The sequence below is a fragment of the Melanotaenia boesemani genome, chromosome 10 (assembly GCF_017639745.1).
Source record: "Melanotaenia boesemani isolate fMelBoe1 chromosome 10, fMelBoe1.pri, whole genome shotgun sequence".
In the NCBI taxonomy this organism is placed as follows: Eukaryota; Metazoa; Chordata; class Actinopteri; order Atheriniformes; family Melanotaeniidae; genus Melanotaenia; species Melanotaenia boesemani.
Genome location: NC_055691.1, coordinates 28,233,291 through 28,249,432, shown reverse-complemented (window position 1 = coordinate 28,249,432; position 16,142 = coordinate 28,233,291). Strand labels below are relative to the sequence as shown.

The 16,142-nt window shown below is 39.6% G+C and overlaps 2 protein-coding genes across 3 annotated transcripts; one reads left to right on the top strand and one right to left on the bottom strand.

Annotated features, from left to right (window-relative positions):
* The first annotated feature begins 2,317 nt into the window (after window positions 1–2,317).
* On the top strand, window positions 2,318–5,391 carry miox (myo-inositol oxygenase). 2 transcript variants are annotated; one of them, XR_006011845.1, is made up of 11 exons: window positions 2,318–2,481; window positions 2,552–2,632; window positions 3,282–3,362; window positions 3,796–3,958; window positions 4,038–4,105; window positions 4,217–4,326; window positions 4,435–4,502; window positions 4,605–4,654; window positions 4,822–4,934; window positions 5,030–5,237; window positions 5,268–5,391. XR_006011845.1 is itself a non-coding variant. In XM_041996869.1 (10 exons), exons 1-10 carry the CDS (start codon window positions 2,464–2,466, stop codon window positions 5,136–5,138), a joined length of 861 nt encoding a protein of 286 aa, XP_041852803.1. In that variant the 5' UTR covers window positions 2,318–2,463; the 3' UTR covers window positions 5,139–5,391. The 2 variants fall into 2 exon arrangements, 1 of the variants encoding a protein (XP_041852803.1); XM_041996869.1 differs by having other exon boundaries at window positions 5,030–5,391.
* A 20-nt stretch (window positions 5,392–5,411) lies between these two features.
* On the bottom strand, window positions 5,412–15,690 carry lmf2a (lipase maturation factor 2a). The gene is made up of 14 exons (XM_041996868.1): window positions 15,306–15,690; window positions 14,417–14,670; window positions 14,306–14,334; window positions 13,869–14,062; window positions 13,465–13,643; window positions 13,148–13,292; window positions 11,515–11,643; window positions 11,308–11,413; window positions 11,137–11,233; window positions 10,863–11,045; window positions 10,625–10,793; window positions 10,244–10,355; window positions 9,842–9,950; window positions 5,412–6,331 (listed from the first exon to the last, which is right to left on the bottom strand). The coding sequence occupies exons 1-14, from the start codon at window positions 15,397–15,399 to the stop codon at window positions 5,915–5,917; spliced, it is 2,217 nt and encodes a 738-aa protein (XP_041852802.1). The 5' UTR covers window positions 15,400–15,690; the 3' UTR covers window positions 5,412–5,914.
* Window positions 15,691–16,142: the final 452 nt, after the last annotated feature.

The following is a 16,142-nucleotide window of genomic DNA, read 5'->3' as shown; positions in this document are numbered from 1 at the left end:
TGTTTTTAAAATGTCCTTCCCTTCAAGCTACAAGTGTCCTTTTGTAAACCATCTTTGTTGTTTAATCTGCTAACACTTTGGCTTTTACAGTGACATTGTTAATAAAACTTTAACAGTTGTTTTATTTGACAACAGCTGTCTGAAGGATGAGTGTGACCTTTTATAGCAATATATGTAGTTTATGACTACATGCAGGAGCTAGACAACTTGTGGCTGACTTGATGGACCCCTTTTCTCAGCACAAACAAGACACAGATACGTTTAAACCAAATCATCATCAATGGCTATCACTACGATTTTGTACAATATTTTTCTAAAAAAGTGAGTATAACAATATACTGATTACTCAGAAAGAAACAACGACTTGCTTTAAGGTGTCAAATATGCCACATTTTCTCTACTGTCTGAATTAAGACTTCAGATATATCTAGATTTGAAGTGTTTTAGATGAAAGGCAACTGACCTACTTTTTATGATCAACATTAGTGATACATATATATTGTCATAGACGCTTTGGTAAACTGTTATTTCCTTTTGTGTGTTGAAGCTATGATTTGCATACTAAAAGTTTGCTATGTTACAAACTCTATTTTTACACAAAAATAAGCAATTCAATAAAGTTAGAACAAGCAATATCCAAATAATAGATAAGTGATTGTATTTGTCACTCTGCCATGTTACTACAGTAGTCCAGAGGGGAAAAGCCAAACACTGCCTCTACAGTGTGCATGCATATTTTATGCCACCATAATAACACATGAAGAGGAGTTAGATGTGCAATTCACTGTTCACTGCTAGACGTCACCCTGCACACTGTACAGAAAATGTTTTTAAAATTTCACACAGCTCCTTCTGGAGCATATTTGAATTTTCTGTCCAGTTCTGAGTCACAGTGGTGCTGGGGCCTAGCCCCTTCAGCGTCAGATGAAAGGTAGGGTGCACCCTGGATAGGTTTCCAATCCATCACAGGGCCAACACAGACACAGACAGGACAAACAGCCGAGCATACTCATACTCACTCCTAAAATCACCAATTAACCCAAAGAATTGCTCTTTGGACTGTAGAAGGAAGCCAGAGTACCTGGAGAGAACCCATGCATACACAGGGAGAACATGCAAACTACACACAAAAAAGCTCTGGCCGAGGTTCAAACCAGGAACTTCTTGCTGTGAGATGAAGGCACTACTAACATTTATGTTTCAAACAAGTTTTTTCGGTTTTGTTGTATGTGTGTGCATGTTGTTTTTTGTTTGTTTGTTTTTGTTGTTGTTGTTATTGTCATTTTGGTTTATTTATTTATTTACTATGCAGCAATTGCTTCCCAAGATCTGCTGCCTGCGCTGTACAGGGCAGCTCCTGAAGTGACCAATCAGATTTCAGGGTTTGACTGAGCATCTACCACCGACACTAGCAGAGATAAAAATCAAATCTTAATGAGTTTTTTTCTATCTTTTGTCCAGATTATATGATAATCTATAAATAATGCCCAACAGTGTATATGTAATGGCGGTAAATTATTTTTTTTATGTACTTAAATACAATGAACACAGACAGACAGACAGAAAAGTACACGCAACATCCAGCCCATTCAAATATTTGCTGACCTTGTTTGCTTTAATTCTCTGACCTCTCAAAGAGAAACCAAGAGCTAGATGTTAACGTCAGTGATTACGCCTATTGGGCTTCATATAACAACCAATGATCATGAAGAATGTCCCCTCTATCCATAGATTCAACATAAAGGGGGTCAGGGAGACCCCTGGGGGCCTACTTGGATCTACACTGAGAACAGAGAATGTCTGTCTGTTGTGACAACAACCAGCTGGGAGTACTGGATCACTGACTTTTAACTGTTAGAAATATTTGGTTAACTTTGCCTTCGTCTGTATTTGCATATGCTTCAACCGACTTACACAGAGAATCAGAACATCTGATAACCGAGGCTGTTATGTGCACAACTGCAGCAATACCCAGAAATCATACCCGTGGAAGTGGGCCTGGTTTCTATTAATTTGTGTGTGATTTTATTTGACCATGTACAGGCATAGAAGTCAGATTAATTTACAGAATGAGTAGGACAAATTTCCAACCTGCAAGTGTGTGTAAATGTGTGCATTCATTCAATAATTATGAAACACACTGTGGTGAACCAAGAATTACTGAGTCATTCCCAGCAGGTTAAAACAGGTAATCTGCTGATTATTGAAGGACTCTTCCTGTCATGTACACACGTACAAACACAGTCATAAAAAAACAAGGCCAACGTTCAACACAGGGAACCCCATCAGGTCAGATATGGTTAAAGTGTGACTGAACATTGGTGTACACTTAATGCGGACGTTCCAGGTCAAGCACAGTACGATTTCTACCAGGGCCATATATTTAGGCAAGAAAGAAGGCAGTCACCTCCAGAGGACCAACACACCTTAACACAACAGCTGCGGAGACTTCACTGATCAGCCATGAGGATTGTCAACATTGTGAGTGTAATTCTTACACATTTGTTCTTGACTTTTGAAAGAAGTCTGAAAATATTTTCTTTTATTGCAGGGGCCAGACCCATCCCTGGCTTATAGGCCAAATTTGGAGAAATCTGAAACCAAGGGGAAGGAAGACTATAGAAATTTTGAGGTAATTCAAAGCTGTTTTTCATCTATATAGTACAGTGATCCAAATGGGAACTCTAACTATATTTTTTGTTATTAAAAGGAAATATGTAACTCAGCCATAATTATTGTCCTGTAGCATCAGTCAGAGTGAAATGTAGGATGTCATTTTAAAGTGTACTGTGAAGGCCTGCAACAAGTGATTATTCTTTTTTAATTTTTTTTAACTTATTCCTCAAAATTATTAATTGGTTTGCAGATGTACATTAGGACTGATTGACACTTTCACAAACCTGAAAAATGTTATAAAAAAAAGTTAATGTAATTGTCAGAAAAAACAACCCACAGTTGCATATATTATATTATATATATATGTTTCACTATTTTAGTCTTTAACATGCCCTTTATTACTTACTTGAGGACATTAAGATTGTATGTTATGCATCTATGCTCAGCTCCTTCTGTTCAAAGCAAATTAATTAAAAAATAACTACACACCACATTTAAAGTGACTTAATTTGCTGAGCAGGGACTTCCCCTCTACAGCCTCCTGATCCACAGTATTGCAATATACCAGAATGCCTTGGTATTATAAAACGTTTTCTTTAAATTTGAAAATATTGTATAAGTGTTGTTATAAATACACTGGTGAACACTGTGTATGTGTTTTACAGAGTGGAAATCTATTCAGCCGTGTCTTCAACACATACAGCCTGATGCACACCAACCAAACACTAGAGTTTGTGAAACAAAAGGTGAGCTAATCTAAACCAAAAGCACCAGGTAAAAGGTTTGGTCATGCTGACCATTTATACGTGAAACATTCTTCACTGAATCACTGACATTTTCTTGTTTGGTCAGAATGATAAGTACAGTCAAACTGGTCAAACACATCAACCAGACTTTAGAGAACGAAGGTAAACGGAAACCTAGTCATGGTCACAATTTTCAAAGGTTTTCTGCCATATTTGAGCTGGTTATAATTTCAATGGGCTGACAGAAAATTAGCTGTTTCTACAAATTTGAGTGCTGACATGATACATGCAACTAGTGGGCCTCATGTGGATGAATGCACATGATTGCAAACCTGATGCTTTAATGCTTGAAAAGTCCACAGAATTAAATGTTTCTTTTAGGTGTGCTATTAGAGATAAATTCTCCCTTAGTTACACTGTGACGTCTCTGCAGTACTCTGAATGGACCCACTGCAACCACACACAAATGGGAATGATGAACGCCATCATGTCACTAGACCAGCTGGTGGATGAGTCAGATCCTGATGTGGACTTCCCTAACTCCTTCCATGCCTTCCAGACTGCTGAAGGCATCCGCCAAGCCCACCCAGATAAAGGTATCATACAGTGAGACAGAGACAGATTACATGTGCATATGTAAGGCTGGTAAATAACTTTAGTCACTGCCCCTCTTAGACTGGTTTCAGCTGGTGGGTCTAATCCACGATGTTGGGAAGATCATGGCTCTGTGGGATGAACCACAGGTAAGAGATCTGGAATTTATGATTGAATAAAATATAAATTCAGAGCCGCTTTGTCACTTCAAAGCACTTATTTCTAAATGTGCTGTGTGTGTGGGTGTGTGTGTTTTGCAGTGGGCTGTAGTGGGTGACACCTTTCCTGTTGGCTGCAAATTTCAAAACTCAATTGTTTTCAGAGACAACACCTTCTTGGATAATCCAGATGAGAAAAACTCCAAATACAAGTTGGTATTCTCACATTACGCCATAAAAACCTCATGTGAATAAAGCTCATGTCACGTGATACGTTTATTGGTTGTAGTACAGCCACTGACAGCACATTCACTTTTTAGCACTGAATATGGGATGTATGAACCAAACTGTGGCCTTGACAACGTCCTCATATCCTGGGGCCATGATGGTAAGAGACTCCATCATATTCAGCTTACACAAACCCTGCAAAATGTAACCCCATATTTTCATATTTTACACTGTATCTGATCTCCTGCATTGCTGTTTTTAGAATATCTCTACAGAGTTCTGAAGTTCAACAATTGCTCCATCCCAGAGGAGGTCAGTTTATCCAGATTTTAACTAGCTCCTAAATATTTTTTTTCAGAAATTAGCTTCATGTTTGTTAAATGCACCAGAGATAAAGTTGCCAAAGGCAATTCTAAGAACAAAAAAGTAGTTTTATCTTCACATTTAGCTACAAACCCAATTTTTCTGATTTTGTTCAGGGCTTGTATATGATTCGCTTTCATTCCTTCTACCCCTGGCACTCCCATGGAGATTACATGCATCTATGTAATACCAAAGATCTGAGCATGCTGCCTTGGGTCAAAGAGTTTAAGTAGGTATCCTCCTTTTCCATACCCACCTAGTCCTCATCCTGGTTATACTAGTCAATGCTTTGACTTGATACTTAAATTTAATTTCTCTCTACAGTAAATTTGACCTGTACACAAAAAACACCGACCTGCCCAACATTGAGGAGCTGAAGCCGTACTACCAGTCTCTGATTGACAAGTACTGTCCTGGAATACTACAGTGGTGAAACTGCAGCGACTGTCAACAGAATTCATCAGATACATGATTATCTTGAGCTATGATTAACTTAAAGTATTGCTTTATTGTAACACTAAAGCTGGACTTAGTGGTCCCTGTACCCACACGATCTCTTAAGGTTTCTATTAACTTTTAATCTCTGCTGTAATTATGTCCAGGAACTGTGACTCTCACCTTTTACTTCCAATTTTGGTGATAATAGAAGACAATTGTGCCCAGTTTTAAAGAATGATTCATGTACATAAACATTTTTATTTTTTTGCATTTCAACGCATTAAAAAATATTTCAAAACTACTGCAGAATCCTCCGGGGCATTTCATTTATAATACAAAAAAATATATATATTTGTGGAAAAAACAGTGCTTGTAGCTTTTATGTCTGGACATACAGCAAGACACAACTGAAAGTGTAAAAACAGGAAACAGCGGCAGTAACATTGATGCAATACATTTACTCTGGTGAAAAAAAAACAGTCTATTTTATCATTTAAATTACATACTCTGCTTTTATTCATCATGTTTCTGATTGGTTTCACATTAAGCCTTTAAGCGAGTGTCTGAACCAACCAGGTACATTTTATTCAAAATGCACTGCTCCACAGTGATTAGAGGAAACACAGATGTGTACTATGAAGTGCAGCAAGGTGTAGGCAAAAATAGGCAAGTGGTTGATGAGGAAAAAATAGACACAAAACAACTTTGGTCTTCTGTAGAACTTCATGAAGGCAGGTGGTGATAGGAGTCTATGGCAGTATTGTCTACATCTCATCTTTCCATCCTGTCATCTTCCTCATCCTCTTCATCATTCTCACTAACCATGTCTTTACCCTCTCCTTCGCCCTCCTCTACTTCATCTCCACCGTTGACTTCCTTCTCTTCTTGTTGCTGCTCATCTTCCTCTTCCTCCTCTTCTTGTTGCTGCTCATCTTCCTCCTCACAATGGTGTAGAGAGCCATCAGAAACATCCTGTTTGTCATCGCTCTCAGTGGCAGCAGCATTGTGAACAAGGTTCTTTCTGCGTTTGTTTCCGTTTCGGACACCCTGGAGCAGACAGAAGGTGGCGCTGCAGGCAACGAGGGTCCAGATTAGCGTGTGGGCATAAACACCTCTAACCTGGGAGCGCACCCACCTCACTGCCTGGGCAAGGATGGTGTTGGATACACGACGTGAAGTGGATTTGTCCTACAGAGTATAAAGTATAAATAGTTACAGATTAAAATAAAAAAAAACTTGCAGACTTCACATCCTTGTTCATGATTTCAGTATTATTTGATATATTAAGTTAAACTAAAAGGTAACAAAAAACAAAACAAACAATGACTTTCCCGCCGGGCCAAGACAGCTATGACCTCAATGAACAGTGATTTTACAACACTGCATACAAACTACACACACACACACAATATACCAGATGTTGCATCCTTTAATGTTTTATGTATCAGAACCAAGTTAAAAACAAATAATAATAAACAAACAACATCAGCACTGCAGGCCTGTACTATGAAGCGTGAAAAACGTACCCTGGATATCTCTCCATTACCCGGGCTGACTTACCGCTTCTCACAATCCTGATAAGCGGTATTACGAAGCTGGTCATCAACCAGGTAATTCAACCCAGATTCACATAAGGGATGGTTGAACTGTCTGACCAATCACAAACATGGAGAAACCCTGCAGAGCAGCCTACTTCACAATGGAGGAGCAGACAATTGTTCTTCAAAAATTTTAAGAGTTGCAACACACCATCCAGGCTGAAAGCTACACCGTTGCCATGGCAACAGTCAGGAAGGAATGCTGGCAGAAAATTGCCGACTGATATCATGAGATTTCAAGAGATTATACAATATTAATTATTCATGGGACAATATACAGTGTGTGCAGAATTATTAGGCAAATGAGTATTTTGATCACATCATCCTCTTTATGCATGTTGTCCTACTCCAACCGGTACAGGCTTGAAAGCCTACTACCAATTGAGCATATCAGGTGATGTGCATCTCTGTAATGAGAAGGGGTGTGGTCTAATGACATCAACACCCTATATCAGGTGGGCATAATTATTAGGCAACTTCCATTCCTTTTACAAAATGGGTCAGAAGAAAGATTTGACTGACTCTGAAAAGTCAAAAATAGTGAGATGTCTTGCAGAGGGGTGCAGCACTCTTAAAATTGCCAAGCTTTTGAGGCGTGATCATCGAACAATCAAGCGTTTCATTCAAAATAGTCAACAGGGTCGCAAGAAGCATGTTGAAAAAACAAGGTGCAAAATAACTGCCCATGAACTGAGGAAAATCGAGCGTGAAGCTGCCAAGATGCCATTGGCCACCAGTTTTGCCATATTTCAGAACTGCAACATCACTGGAGTGCCAAGAAGCACAAGGTGTGCAATACTCAGGGACATGGACAAGGTAAGGAAGGCTGAAAAACGACCACCACTGAACAAGACACACAAGATAAAGCGTCAAGACTGGGCCAAGAAATATCATAAGACTGATTTTTCTAAGGTTTTATGGACTGATGAAATGAGAGTGAGTCTTGATGGGCCAGATGGATGGGCCCGTGGCTGGATCAGTACAGGGCAGAGAGCTCCACTCCGACTCAGACGCCAGCAAGGTGGAGGTGGGATACTGGTATGGGCTGGTATTATCAAAGATGAGCTTGTGGGACCTTTTCGGGTTGAGGATGGAGTCAAGCTCAACTCCCAGTCCTACTGCCAGTTTCTGGAAGACACCTTCTTCAAGCAGTGGTACAGGAAGAAGTCAGCATCGTTCAAGAAAAACAGGATTTTCATGCAGGACAATGCTCCATCACACGCATCCAAGTACTCCACTGCGTGGCTGACCAGAAAAGGTCTAAAAGAAGAAAAAATAATGACATGGCCTCCTTGTTCACCTGATCTTAACCCCATAGAGAACCTGTGGTCCCTCATCAAATGTGAGATCTACAGGGAGGGAAAACAGTACACCTCTCTGAACAGTGTCTGGGAGGCTGTGGTTGCTGCTGCACGCAATGTTGATCGTGAATAGGCTTTTGAGTGTCCTCGCAAAGAAAGATGGTTATATTGGTCACTGATTTGTTTTTGTTTTGTTTTTGAATGCCAGAAATGTATATTTGTAAATTTTGAGTTGTTATATTGGTTTCCCTGGTGAAAATAAATAAGTGAAATGGGTATATATTTGGTTTTTGTTAAGTTACCTAATAATTATGCACAGTAATAGTCACCTGCACACACAGATATCCTCCTAAGATACTAAAACTAAAAAAGCCCCACTCCAACTTCCAAAAATATTCAGCTTTGATATTTATGAGTCTTTTGTGTTCATTGCGAACATAGTTGTTGTTCTATAATAAAATTAATCCTCAAAAATACAACTTGCCTAGTAATTCTGCACAGCCTGTATACTGCAAACTTGCAGTGGCCCAGATGTTATTTTAGGTCCCATTTAGCTTGGAAACAAGAACAAATGAACCGGCTTCGTGGTACTGAAAACTTCGGGTTAACCCTGAAGTCACCTCAACAATAGAAAATCCAGCTTCATAGTACAGATATCTGGTCGTTACAGGACCTTAAAATCAGATAAATACAATCTCAGACGAACACCACATGACATTCCATTGTCATTGATTATCTATAAATACTAACCCAAATGCAGAAGCAGTGTGTGAAAGACCACATACACTCTTACTGTTTCCACAGGAATTAAGAGGGTATCTCACAGCCAGGCATTGCTAGTGCACTTTATTAATTGATCCTTAGCAAGTATAAGCCCCTCTATAAAAGCAGAGGCTTGACACTTTGCCAGTTTGGAGCATTCAGATGTGTGTTAACACAAATTCAAGGAGGAGAGAGATGATCAATGACCTGAGAAATGCAACTGTAGCTGGTCGTTAAGTTGGGACGGGTCATAAAGCCCAATATGGAGCCCATAGAAAGAAAGATAACTCAGAAGAGGAACACAGTGAGGAAAACTCGACAGGCCTCAACTTGCACGCTAAATATTAAAGCTCAGGACAGTAAAATGAGAAAAAGACTGAATAATTATGGTTGGTATGAAAGTGTTGCCAGGCGGGGAAAAAAAGTTATTGCTGGCTGAATCATGAGGTGTACCGAATTTTTCCACACACTGCATCCACATTGTGGTTTAGTTTTTATTAACAAAAATGACATGGTGTATTATGATTTTAATAAGACTATAATGTCATATTTCATACTGAAAGAGGGTGCACTTTCTTCTAGACCAGTTTATTTTTTTTTTATTTTATTTTTTTTTGTCTACTAGAGGATGGAGCAGACTATCCAACTCAAGAAAACAAGTTTAACCCATTAGGGCCCAACCCATGAAAAAATGGTAAGAAAAATCCAATTTTTTAAATATGGGGTCTTTATTTGGCCCTTTAACAAAATGTAACAAAAAAAATTAACTTTTTAACTGTTTGTGACAAATATGTCACGCAGGGCTCTTATGGATTAAAGTCTAGTTAACTCTACTCAATACATATAAAATATTGCAGCAAGGTTTGTATAGAAATGACTAAAATAATCCAGGCCTATAAAAGGATTATCAGGATTCCTGAATCTTGTAATTTATACTGAAATACTTTCTCACTTCTAGCTCTACCAGGTAGGGATAGTTCAGAGACTTTGGTTTTGCATTTAAGAGTGTTACAGAAAAACATAAAAGTAACTTTTACCTTGAGTCCGAACTGGTTGAGCATGCTCTCCAGGAAGTTGTTTCCAAGGTGGACAATGGGATAAAATTCTTCATCGTAGACCCTCCGCCACCAACTTGGTGGGTAAGAGCTGCCAACAGAGAGCCAAATGGTTCATCTTAACGCCTTTGTGTACATCTACATTTCTAATAAAAAGTCAATTTAAATATTGATTTCCTGATTTTAAAATGAATAAATAAATTTAAAAAAGGCCAAGGCATAGAGGTAGGTAGAAGACATAGTTAGACACGATCAGTTCCTGCCTGATTTTCTAACCAATCTGAATGAGACTGAACGAGCAGCACTGTTTCAATGTGTGCTGGTTAACCAAAGCTTCTCAACTCCCATAACTACTGAGACAAAACAGAAACAAAGAGCACTGACCCGTCAGCCTTTGGCAAAGTAAACCAGTATCTGTAGCGGTGGGCTCGGAGGTACACAGGAGGCTGCTGGTGGAAGGGATACTTGGATACGTCTGTTTGGATCAGCTCAATTACTGCAGAACAAAATGCAAAATTTAATAGAGCCCTGTGTCCCTTCATAAATCAAATTTACTGTAAAGTGACTCATTTCAGGGGGGCCTCTTTCTCCTCTCAGTACCTCTGACAAAGCTCATAAACTCCTTGAGTAAAACAAACCCTCTTTTCAAAAAGGATCTGAGCAGTTTCCAGATCATTTTTAAAGTTTCCTCTCTTGTTTTAATCAGAGCTGGAAGGCAGTGACTTAAGCAAACTGCATGTCTATAAATATTCACAGGTTTCGCACCATCTCTTTTGCCTTGCAGCAGTCTGTACATCAGGCTGGTGAACCACGGAGCCTGCGTATGAGTTCCCAGGGCGGCAAACCACATCTGCCAGTCCAATCTGGGCTGATGTGGAGTCACCACAAGAGGAGATGCACTCAGGTTTCCTGGCTTATACATGAACTCAATCTCCTAAAAAGAAATAGTTGGTTACTTAAGATTCAGTTTTAACTGTCATCTATGATAACTTCTTCTTCTCACCGTCCATGTCGCACCATCGTTGCTTCCTTCGATGACAACTTCCGGTCTTCCACCAACCCCAGTCATCCTTCTGAACAGACCATATGAGTTGACCAGCTGGTACCGATCTACCACCTCATATGCCTGACGCACACCGGGCCACAACCGGGCATGAGAGTCATACTCTATGTAGGTGAATGGCACCTGGAATAGAAGACACAACTGATCACTTGTGGAGTTCAGCTCGCACATTAGCTTAATGACACAAGCCGACTGTGTTTCTAACAACACCCACCAGACTGACAGCAAACATGGAAGCAGTGGCAGCAGCAAACACTGTCCACTGGATCATTCCCCAAAACCTCCTCAGGAAACCAGAGACACATGCACACCTAGAAATACACCGAGACAAATTAACACAATATCCATAATGTACATCCAGAATAAGCTACATAAGACCACATACCTGAACATAGATGTGACCATTTCCCAGGTGAGAGAGAGGATCCCAATCCAGACACAGGGGATAGTCACAGTCTTTAGAAACACGTTAAACTGGTGGAATGTGAATGCTGCAAAACGATGGGGAGGGTAACTGTTTACATACAAATATACAGTCCCATTTACATAAACTAAACTAAAATTGTATTCATTTTTGTAAAAGGAAACACACCTGTCCGGGATGAGATGCCTTTCTTAGTTGTATCCACCTGCAGATCAAAGTATTTAATTGTTCCAAAGATCATGAGAGACCAGACTGCCAACTCCAGCAGGTAGCACAGCCACGACTGAAGCTTCGAGTCTGAGCAGAACAAAATGATACAGCTTTGTATTCATCTTTCTCTGTGATCAGGATTCTTGTGTCAGGGGAAAAAATACTACATGACTGTGTACATCTGTGGGTTTTTAACATGCTAATGGATGCTGACGAGCAATGCATTTGTGATGTTCTTCAAAAACAGATAATGGATCCTAAGATATGATACCTGGTCTATAGCTGTGTAGACGTGCAAGTACAAATCAGAAAATGTTGGGATGGATTGCAGACATTATGAATAAAAGATATACCATGATTTGCTGTGTAAACTCCATTTCATTTTATATGCATCCCTTTTTGCATTTCAGTCTCATAACCAGAGGCAAAAGTTGGACTGATAAAGCTTTTACCACTTTGTCACACTGCTTTGACCTTACACAACACTGGACATGTTCCAGGCATAGAGAATATATAATTAATAAATGCACAGGCATTAATCTTCCCAGTTCTTCTGCAAACGCATCTTAAAAGTGCAACAGTAGGGGTTGTTTTCTCTATATGAGACAGGCCAGTGTTTTTTTTTTTTATTTTATTGCAGCATTAATGTTGCCACAGAAAAATAAATTAGCTTTACCAAAGTCAAAAATACAACCCCGTCCTCCAGATAACAATCTGAGTGGTCTGTTATGTGTTTGATCCGGAGCATCAATTTCTTCTCTCAAAAAAAAAAAAAAAAAATCCTGGAAACTAATTTGTCTGATTTGCTTTCACAGTGTAGCAATCCATCCAAGATGCCATTGCCTCTGGACAAAGTTAGGAGAAGTTTTTTTTAACAGCAAAGTTTTAAGGAGAATTTGTGAATAAAAATCTGTACAAAAGCACTTGGTTAAAAAAAAGGATTTGCAAAGTGATGTCATGGCCATGTGGTTTCATCTGCTACTAATACATAATAGTTTTTGACAAAGTGCCAGCTAAGGGTTTAGAAATCAGCGGTATCCAAGTTTGGCGTTCACCCTGGTGGTTTACATTTTCTCCAGAATCACTAAACAGCTTAACGACAGAAAATGTAAAAGGGAGGAATTTGCTAATCACTTCCAATATTTCCTAAACAATTTTTAACCATTTAAATAATTTTTTCAGGCATTTGTTGACAAACTAGAGTTCCTCTGACCCTTTTCTGGTCTTCAAACTGTTTGGTGAAAACTGCTTTTGTACTAAATTATGCTTCCAATCCACTGCTGACATCTACTGTTTATTATAAAATTATGTTTCTTTACTAAACCATTTTTTTCTTTTTTGCAGATTTGCAAAAAAAGAAATGCATTTACAAAATAAATTGATGAGAAAATACATGAATAGCATCTTTCACACCTATATTCATATCCAGATCCCACTAAAAAAGGTAAAGTTATTTTTTTCTTTTCTTTTTTTTTTTGCATGCCGCACCTTTTCTTCTTCCTTTTTAAATCTGCTGGACAGTTTCACCCGAATCTTCCTGACAGACAAAAAGCAACAAAACACACACACTGGGCAGGTCGCTCCATCATACCATTGTCTTCATCTTTGGTCTCATCTGTCTTGCGCAGCCAGAAATTTACATGTCGATCATCCAGAAGAGACAGACAGAGAATCAGGGTCAGCAGGTTGAAGAAGTTGTAGTTTCCAGACAGAATGATGAGAACTTGAAGCAGCACCTGTTTAGAAAAAAAAAAAAAAAAAAAGCATTTCAAATCTCAGCCTGAGATTGGGGAGTTTAATGTGAAACCAAGCTAGCCCTCAGTCTTGAGGCAATTAATAACTGATGATGACAAATTTGTTTTATGTACCAGATGAAACAGCAAAGGTAAAATGTGAATTTTTACTCACTTGCAAGTAAAAAGCTCCAAGTCGCAGCCTGCGCAGTGGGCTGAAGAAGAGAAAAGGTGCAGCAATCTCTATAACAAAGGTTCCCACCACACTCAGCTTCTGCCACCACACTGGCAACTGGTGGGCAAACCATGCCAGTGGGGTGGGGATACATTGAGTCTCATAATGATAAGTCAGCGCTGTTCAACACAGAAAAAAAGAATGTAACCAGACAGGGTGAGCAGGAATCTGAGGGTGTTTGTTGCTCTATGAAGAAAGAAAATTAGCAGAAGAAATGGAAAAGCAAGTTGATTTAAGCTCAAATGTGCCTCTAAAACACATATCTGGATACATTTTTCAGACAAGTGTTATCCTGGAGTGCAAAGACAGTATGAATGAGACACAAAAACCAGCTACTCGTGTACCTGTAAGGCCCCACCATGTGGGACATCTTGATGTGAGCTTCACCACTCCAGAAGCAAACATGAGTCTGAAGAGGAGCCAACGAATCAGCCAGAAGGTGACACGGTCATGATGCCTGACTGCTCGAGAGCCCCTGATTAATGTCATCGGAGCCACAAGGATGCAAAGGAACCCTGTCTCTAAAAGCAAATTATCCCTGAAGAATGGAGAAGAAAAGTGCAAAAAGTAGTAATAAAGACAGAATGTGACTAGTCGCAGGGGAGAGGATACACAAGGTAGAGTTGACACTAGAGTGTTGTTGCACAGCAACAGAGGCAAACATCACTATGATGATACTGTTGACTGAGAATGACACATGTTTTCATCATTTAGCTGTTGTGTGTAGAAGTTATGTGTTAATTAAAACATTGAATGTTATCATAATATCCATCACACTTACCACTGGAAGTAGAGGAAAACCTGGCCCACCTGCAACAGAAAATTGTATTTAGTAAAAAAAAAGAAAGAATGAGAAGTGTGCAAGAAAAGGGTAAAGCAATTACAAATTTACTTGGTACATGGACAGATACAAGGCCCAGAGGCAGAAAAACACCACGCTGTCTCGGAGAGCCTCCACCAGCGAGGCGGCAAGGCTCAGCGCGGCCCCTACGAGACACAGCAGCTCCATGGCAGCCTGAGTGTCCAGGCCGAGCCGAGGTCCCAGCCACAGAAGTGTAGGAGAAGACAGCAGCTGCTCCAGCAGAGACTTCCCACTGTATCGCAGCTGCCAACGGGCAGGCAGCAGCCCATCATTACCATAAAGACCTACACACAATCCAGAGAGATGATCACATTTTATTGAAGGAATGGAAATTATATTATGTTTTGATGAGATGGTAGTGAATAGAGCCCTTTTTTCTAAGGTCTAAGACTATCATCTGGATCAATGTCTGCAGGGTACAAATATCTGCAGACTCATTCAAAGAAAACAAAAAAAAACCAAAACAGTTTATAAAAAAAATTATTTTCTGTGGAACAAACAGGGAGTCAAGTGATTGTCCGATTTTAACCTCCATCTAACAGTATTTTAAGTCGAAACTTGACTTGAAAATGCGCTAAATGACTAAATAAACATGGTCTAAACTTTTATTTATGGGCGTGGGCGACCTCCTGTAGACTTGTTTAAGGCTACAATTATAAGACTCTCTTAAAAGTAGAACTTCTGCGTGTGCTGTGTCATCACGTGAACATCTTTACAAGAGGTTAGTTCCCACTCAGCAGATGTTAACATGAAGTTGACCCTGTGCAGGAGGCAAGACACTTCCAGACGGTTCTCCACCAGCTATGACAGCAGGAAAAGTGAGGCAGCAGCAGGAAACTGAGCGCCAAGCTCCCAGCTAACAAGCTAACTCTCACCACTGGGTTAAACAGGCTAGCTGGACAGCAGTGTTGAGTCTCACCTGGTATCTGCACATAAAGGGAGACGAAAGCGATCATGTAGATGACCGCCATGCACCAAAGGAACAGGCGTCGTGGCAGGTTAATTTCTCCCATGTCTGGCGCTTGGTTTTGTCTGCTACAATGCTGCTTGCTTGTCTGAAGAAGGAAGCTGGATGCGGGATTTAACGTAGTCGGACCGGGAGACACGTAGCTGTGTGAAGTTAATAAATTCAGCCGAACGGCCACAAGATGGCGCTACCTCTCCGGTGAATGAACAGCGCTACTGCGAACCGCTGCTTTGAATGGTATGCTGCATTCAAGGCCCATGTGGAGAAAATGGATTAACCACCATTCAGTCTGGATAAAAGTTGTCGGTTTTCTCGACTTCTTGTATACATTTAAAATATCTTAAAATAAAACTAAGCTTCTTGTGCCTTTACATGGCAGTATACTGTAGCTGTATTTATTCTTATCCATGTTCAATTTAAACCATATCTTTAATCAGGTTCTGTGAAGTTTGCCGTTTGTTTACAAATGCATCATAACTTAAATTGTATGCTTCTAAAAAAATTAATCTAGAATGTTCTCACGCATCTACATGATTAATCAAAGCTTCTCAATTCTTTTTAATACCCCTGTCATTGTAAATTCACAAGTTTTGCAATGCTGTTAAAGGTTTAAAGACCATATATTGGTTAACACAAAACGTCTAAAAACTGAATTGAAAAAGCCAAACATTGGACATTTGCCAAACATTGGACATTTCTGTCTCAAAAGTAGAAAAAAAACATACTATATGAATGCCAACTATAACGTTTTAGAAACCAAGCACACATTTTTATAATGGAAAACAGATG

Bases quoted from the DNA above. Each gene is read 5' to 3' on its own strand.
- lmf2a (XM_041996868.1), bottom strand. From the start codon at position 15,399: ATGGGAGAAATTAACCTGCCACGACGCCTGTTCCTTTGGTGCATGGCG. The intron at 13,293-13,464 runs GTGAGTAAAAAT...TTTTCTAAACAG, and splicing joins TTGGAGCTTTTTACTTGCAA to GTGCTGCTTCAAGTTCTCAT. The intron at 11,644-13,147 runs GTATGATGGAGC...TGTTCTGCTCAG, and splicing joins GACCAAAGATGAAGACAATG to ACTCGAAGCTTCAGTCGTGG.
- miox (XM_041996869.1), top strand. The intron at 2,633-3,281 runs GTAATTCAAAGC...TGTGTTTTACAG, and splicing joins AAGACTATAGAAATTTTGAG to AGTGGAAATCTATTCAGCCG. The intron at 4,327-4,434 runs GTTGGTATTCTC...TTCACTTTTTAG, and splicing joins GAGAAAAACTCCAAATACAA to CACTGAATATGGGATGTATG.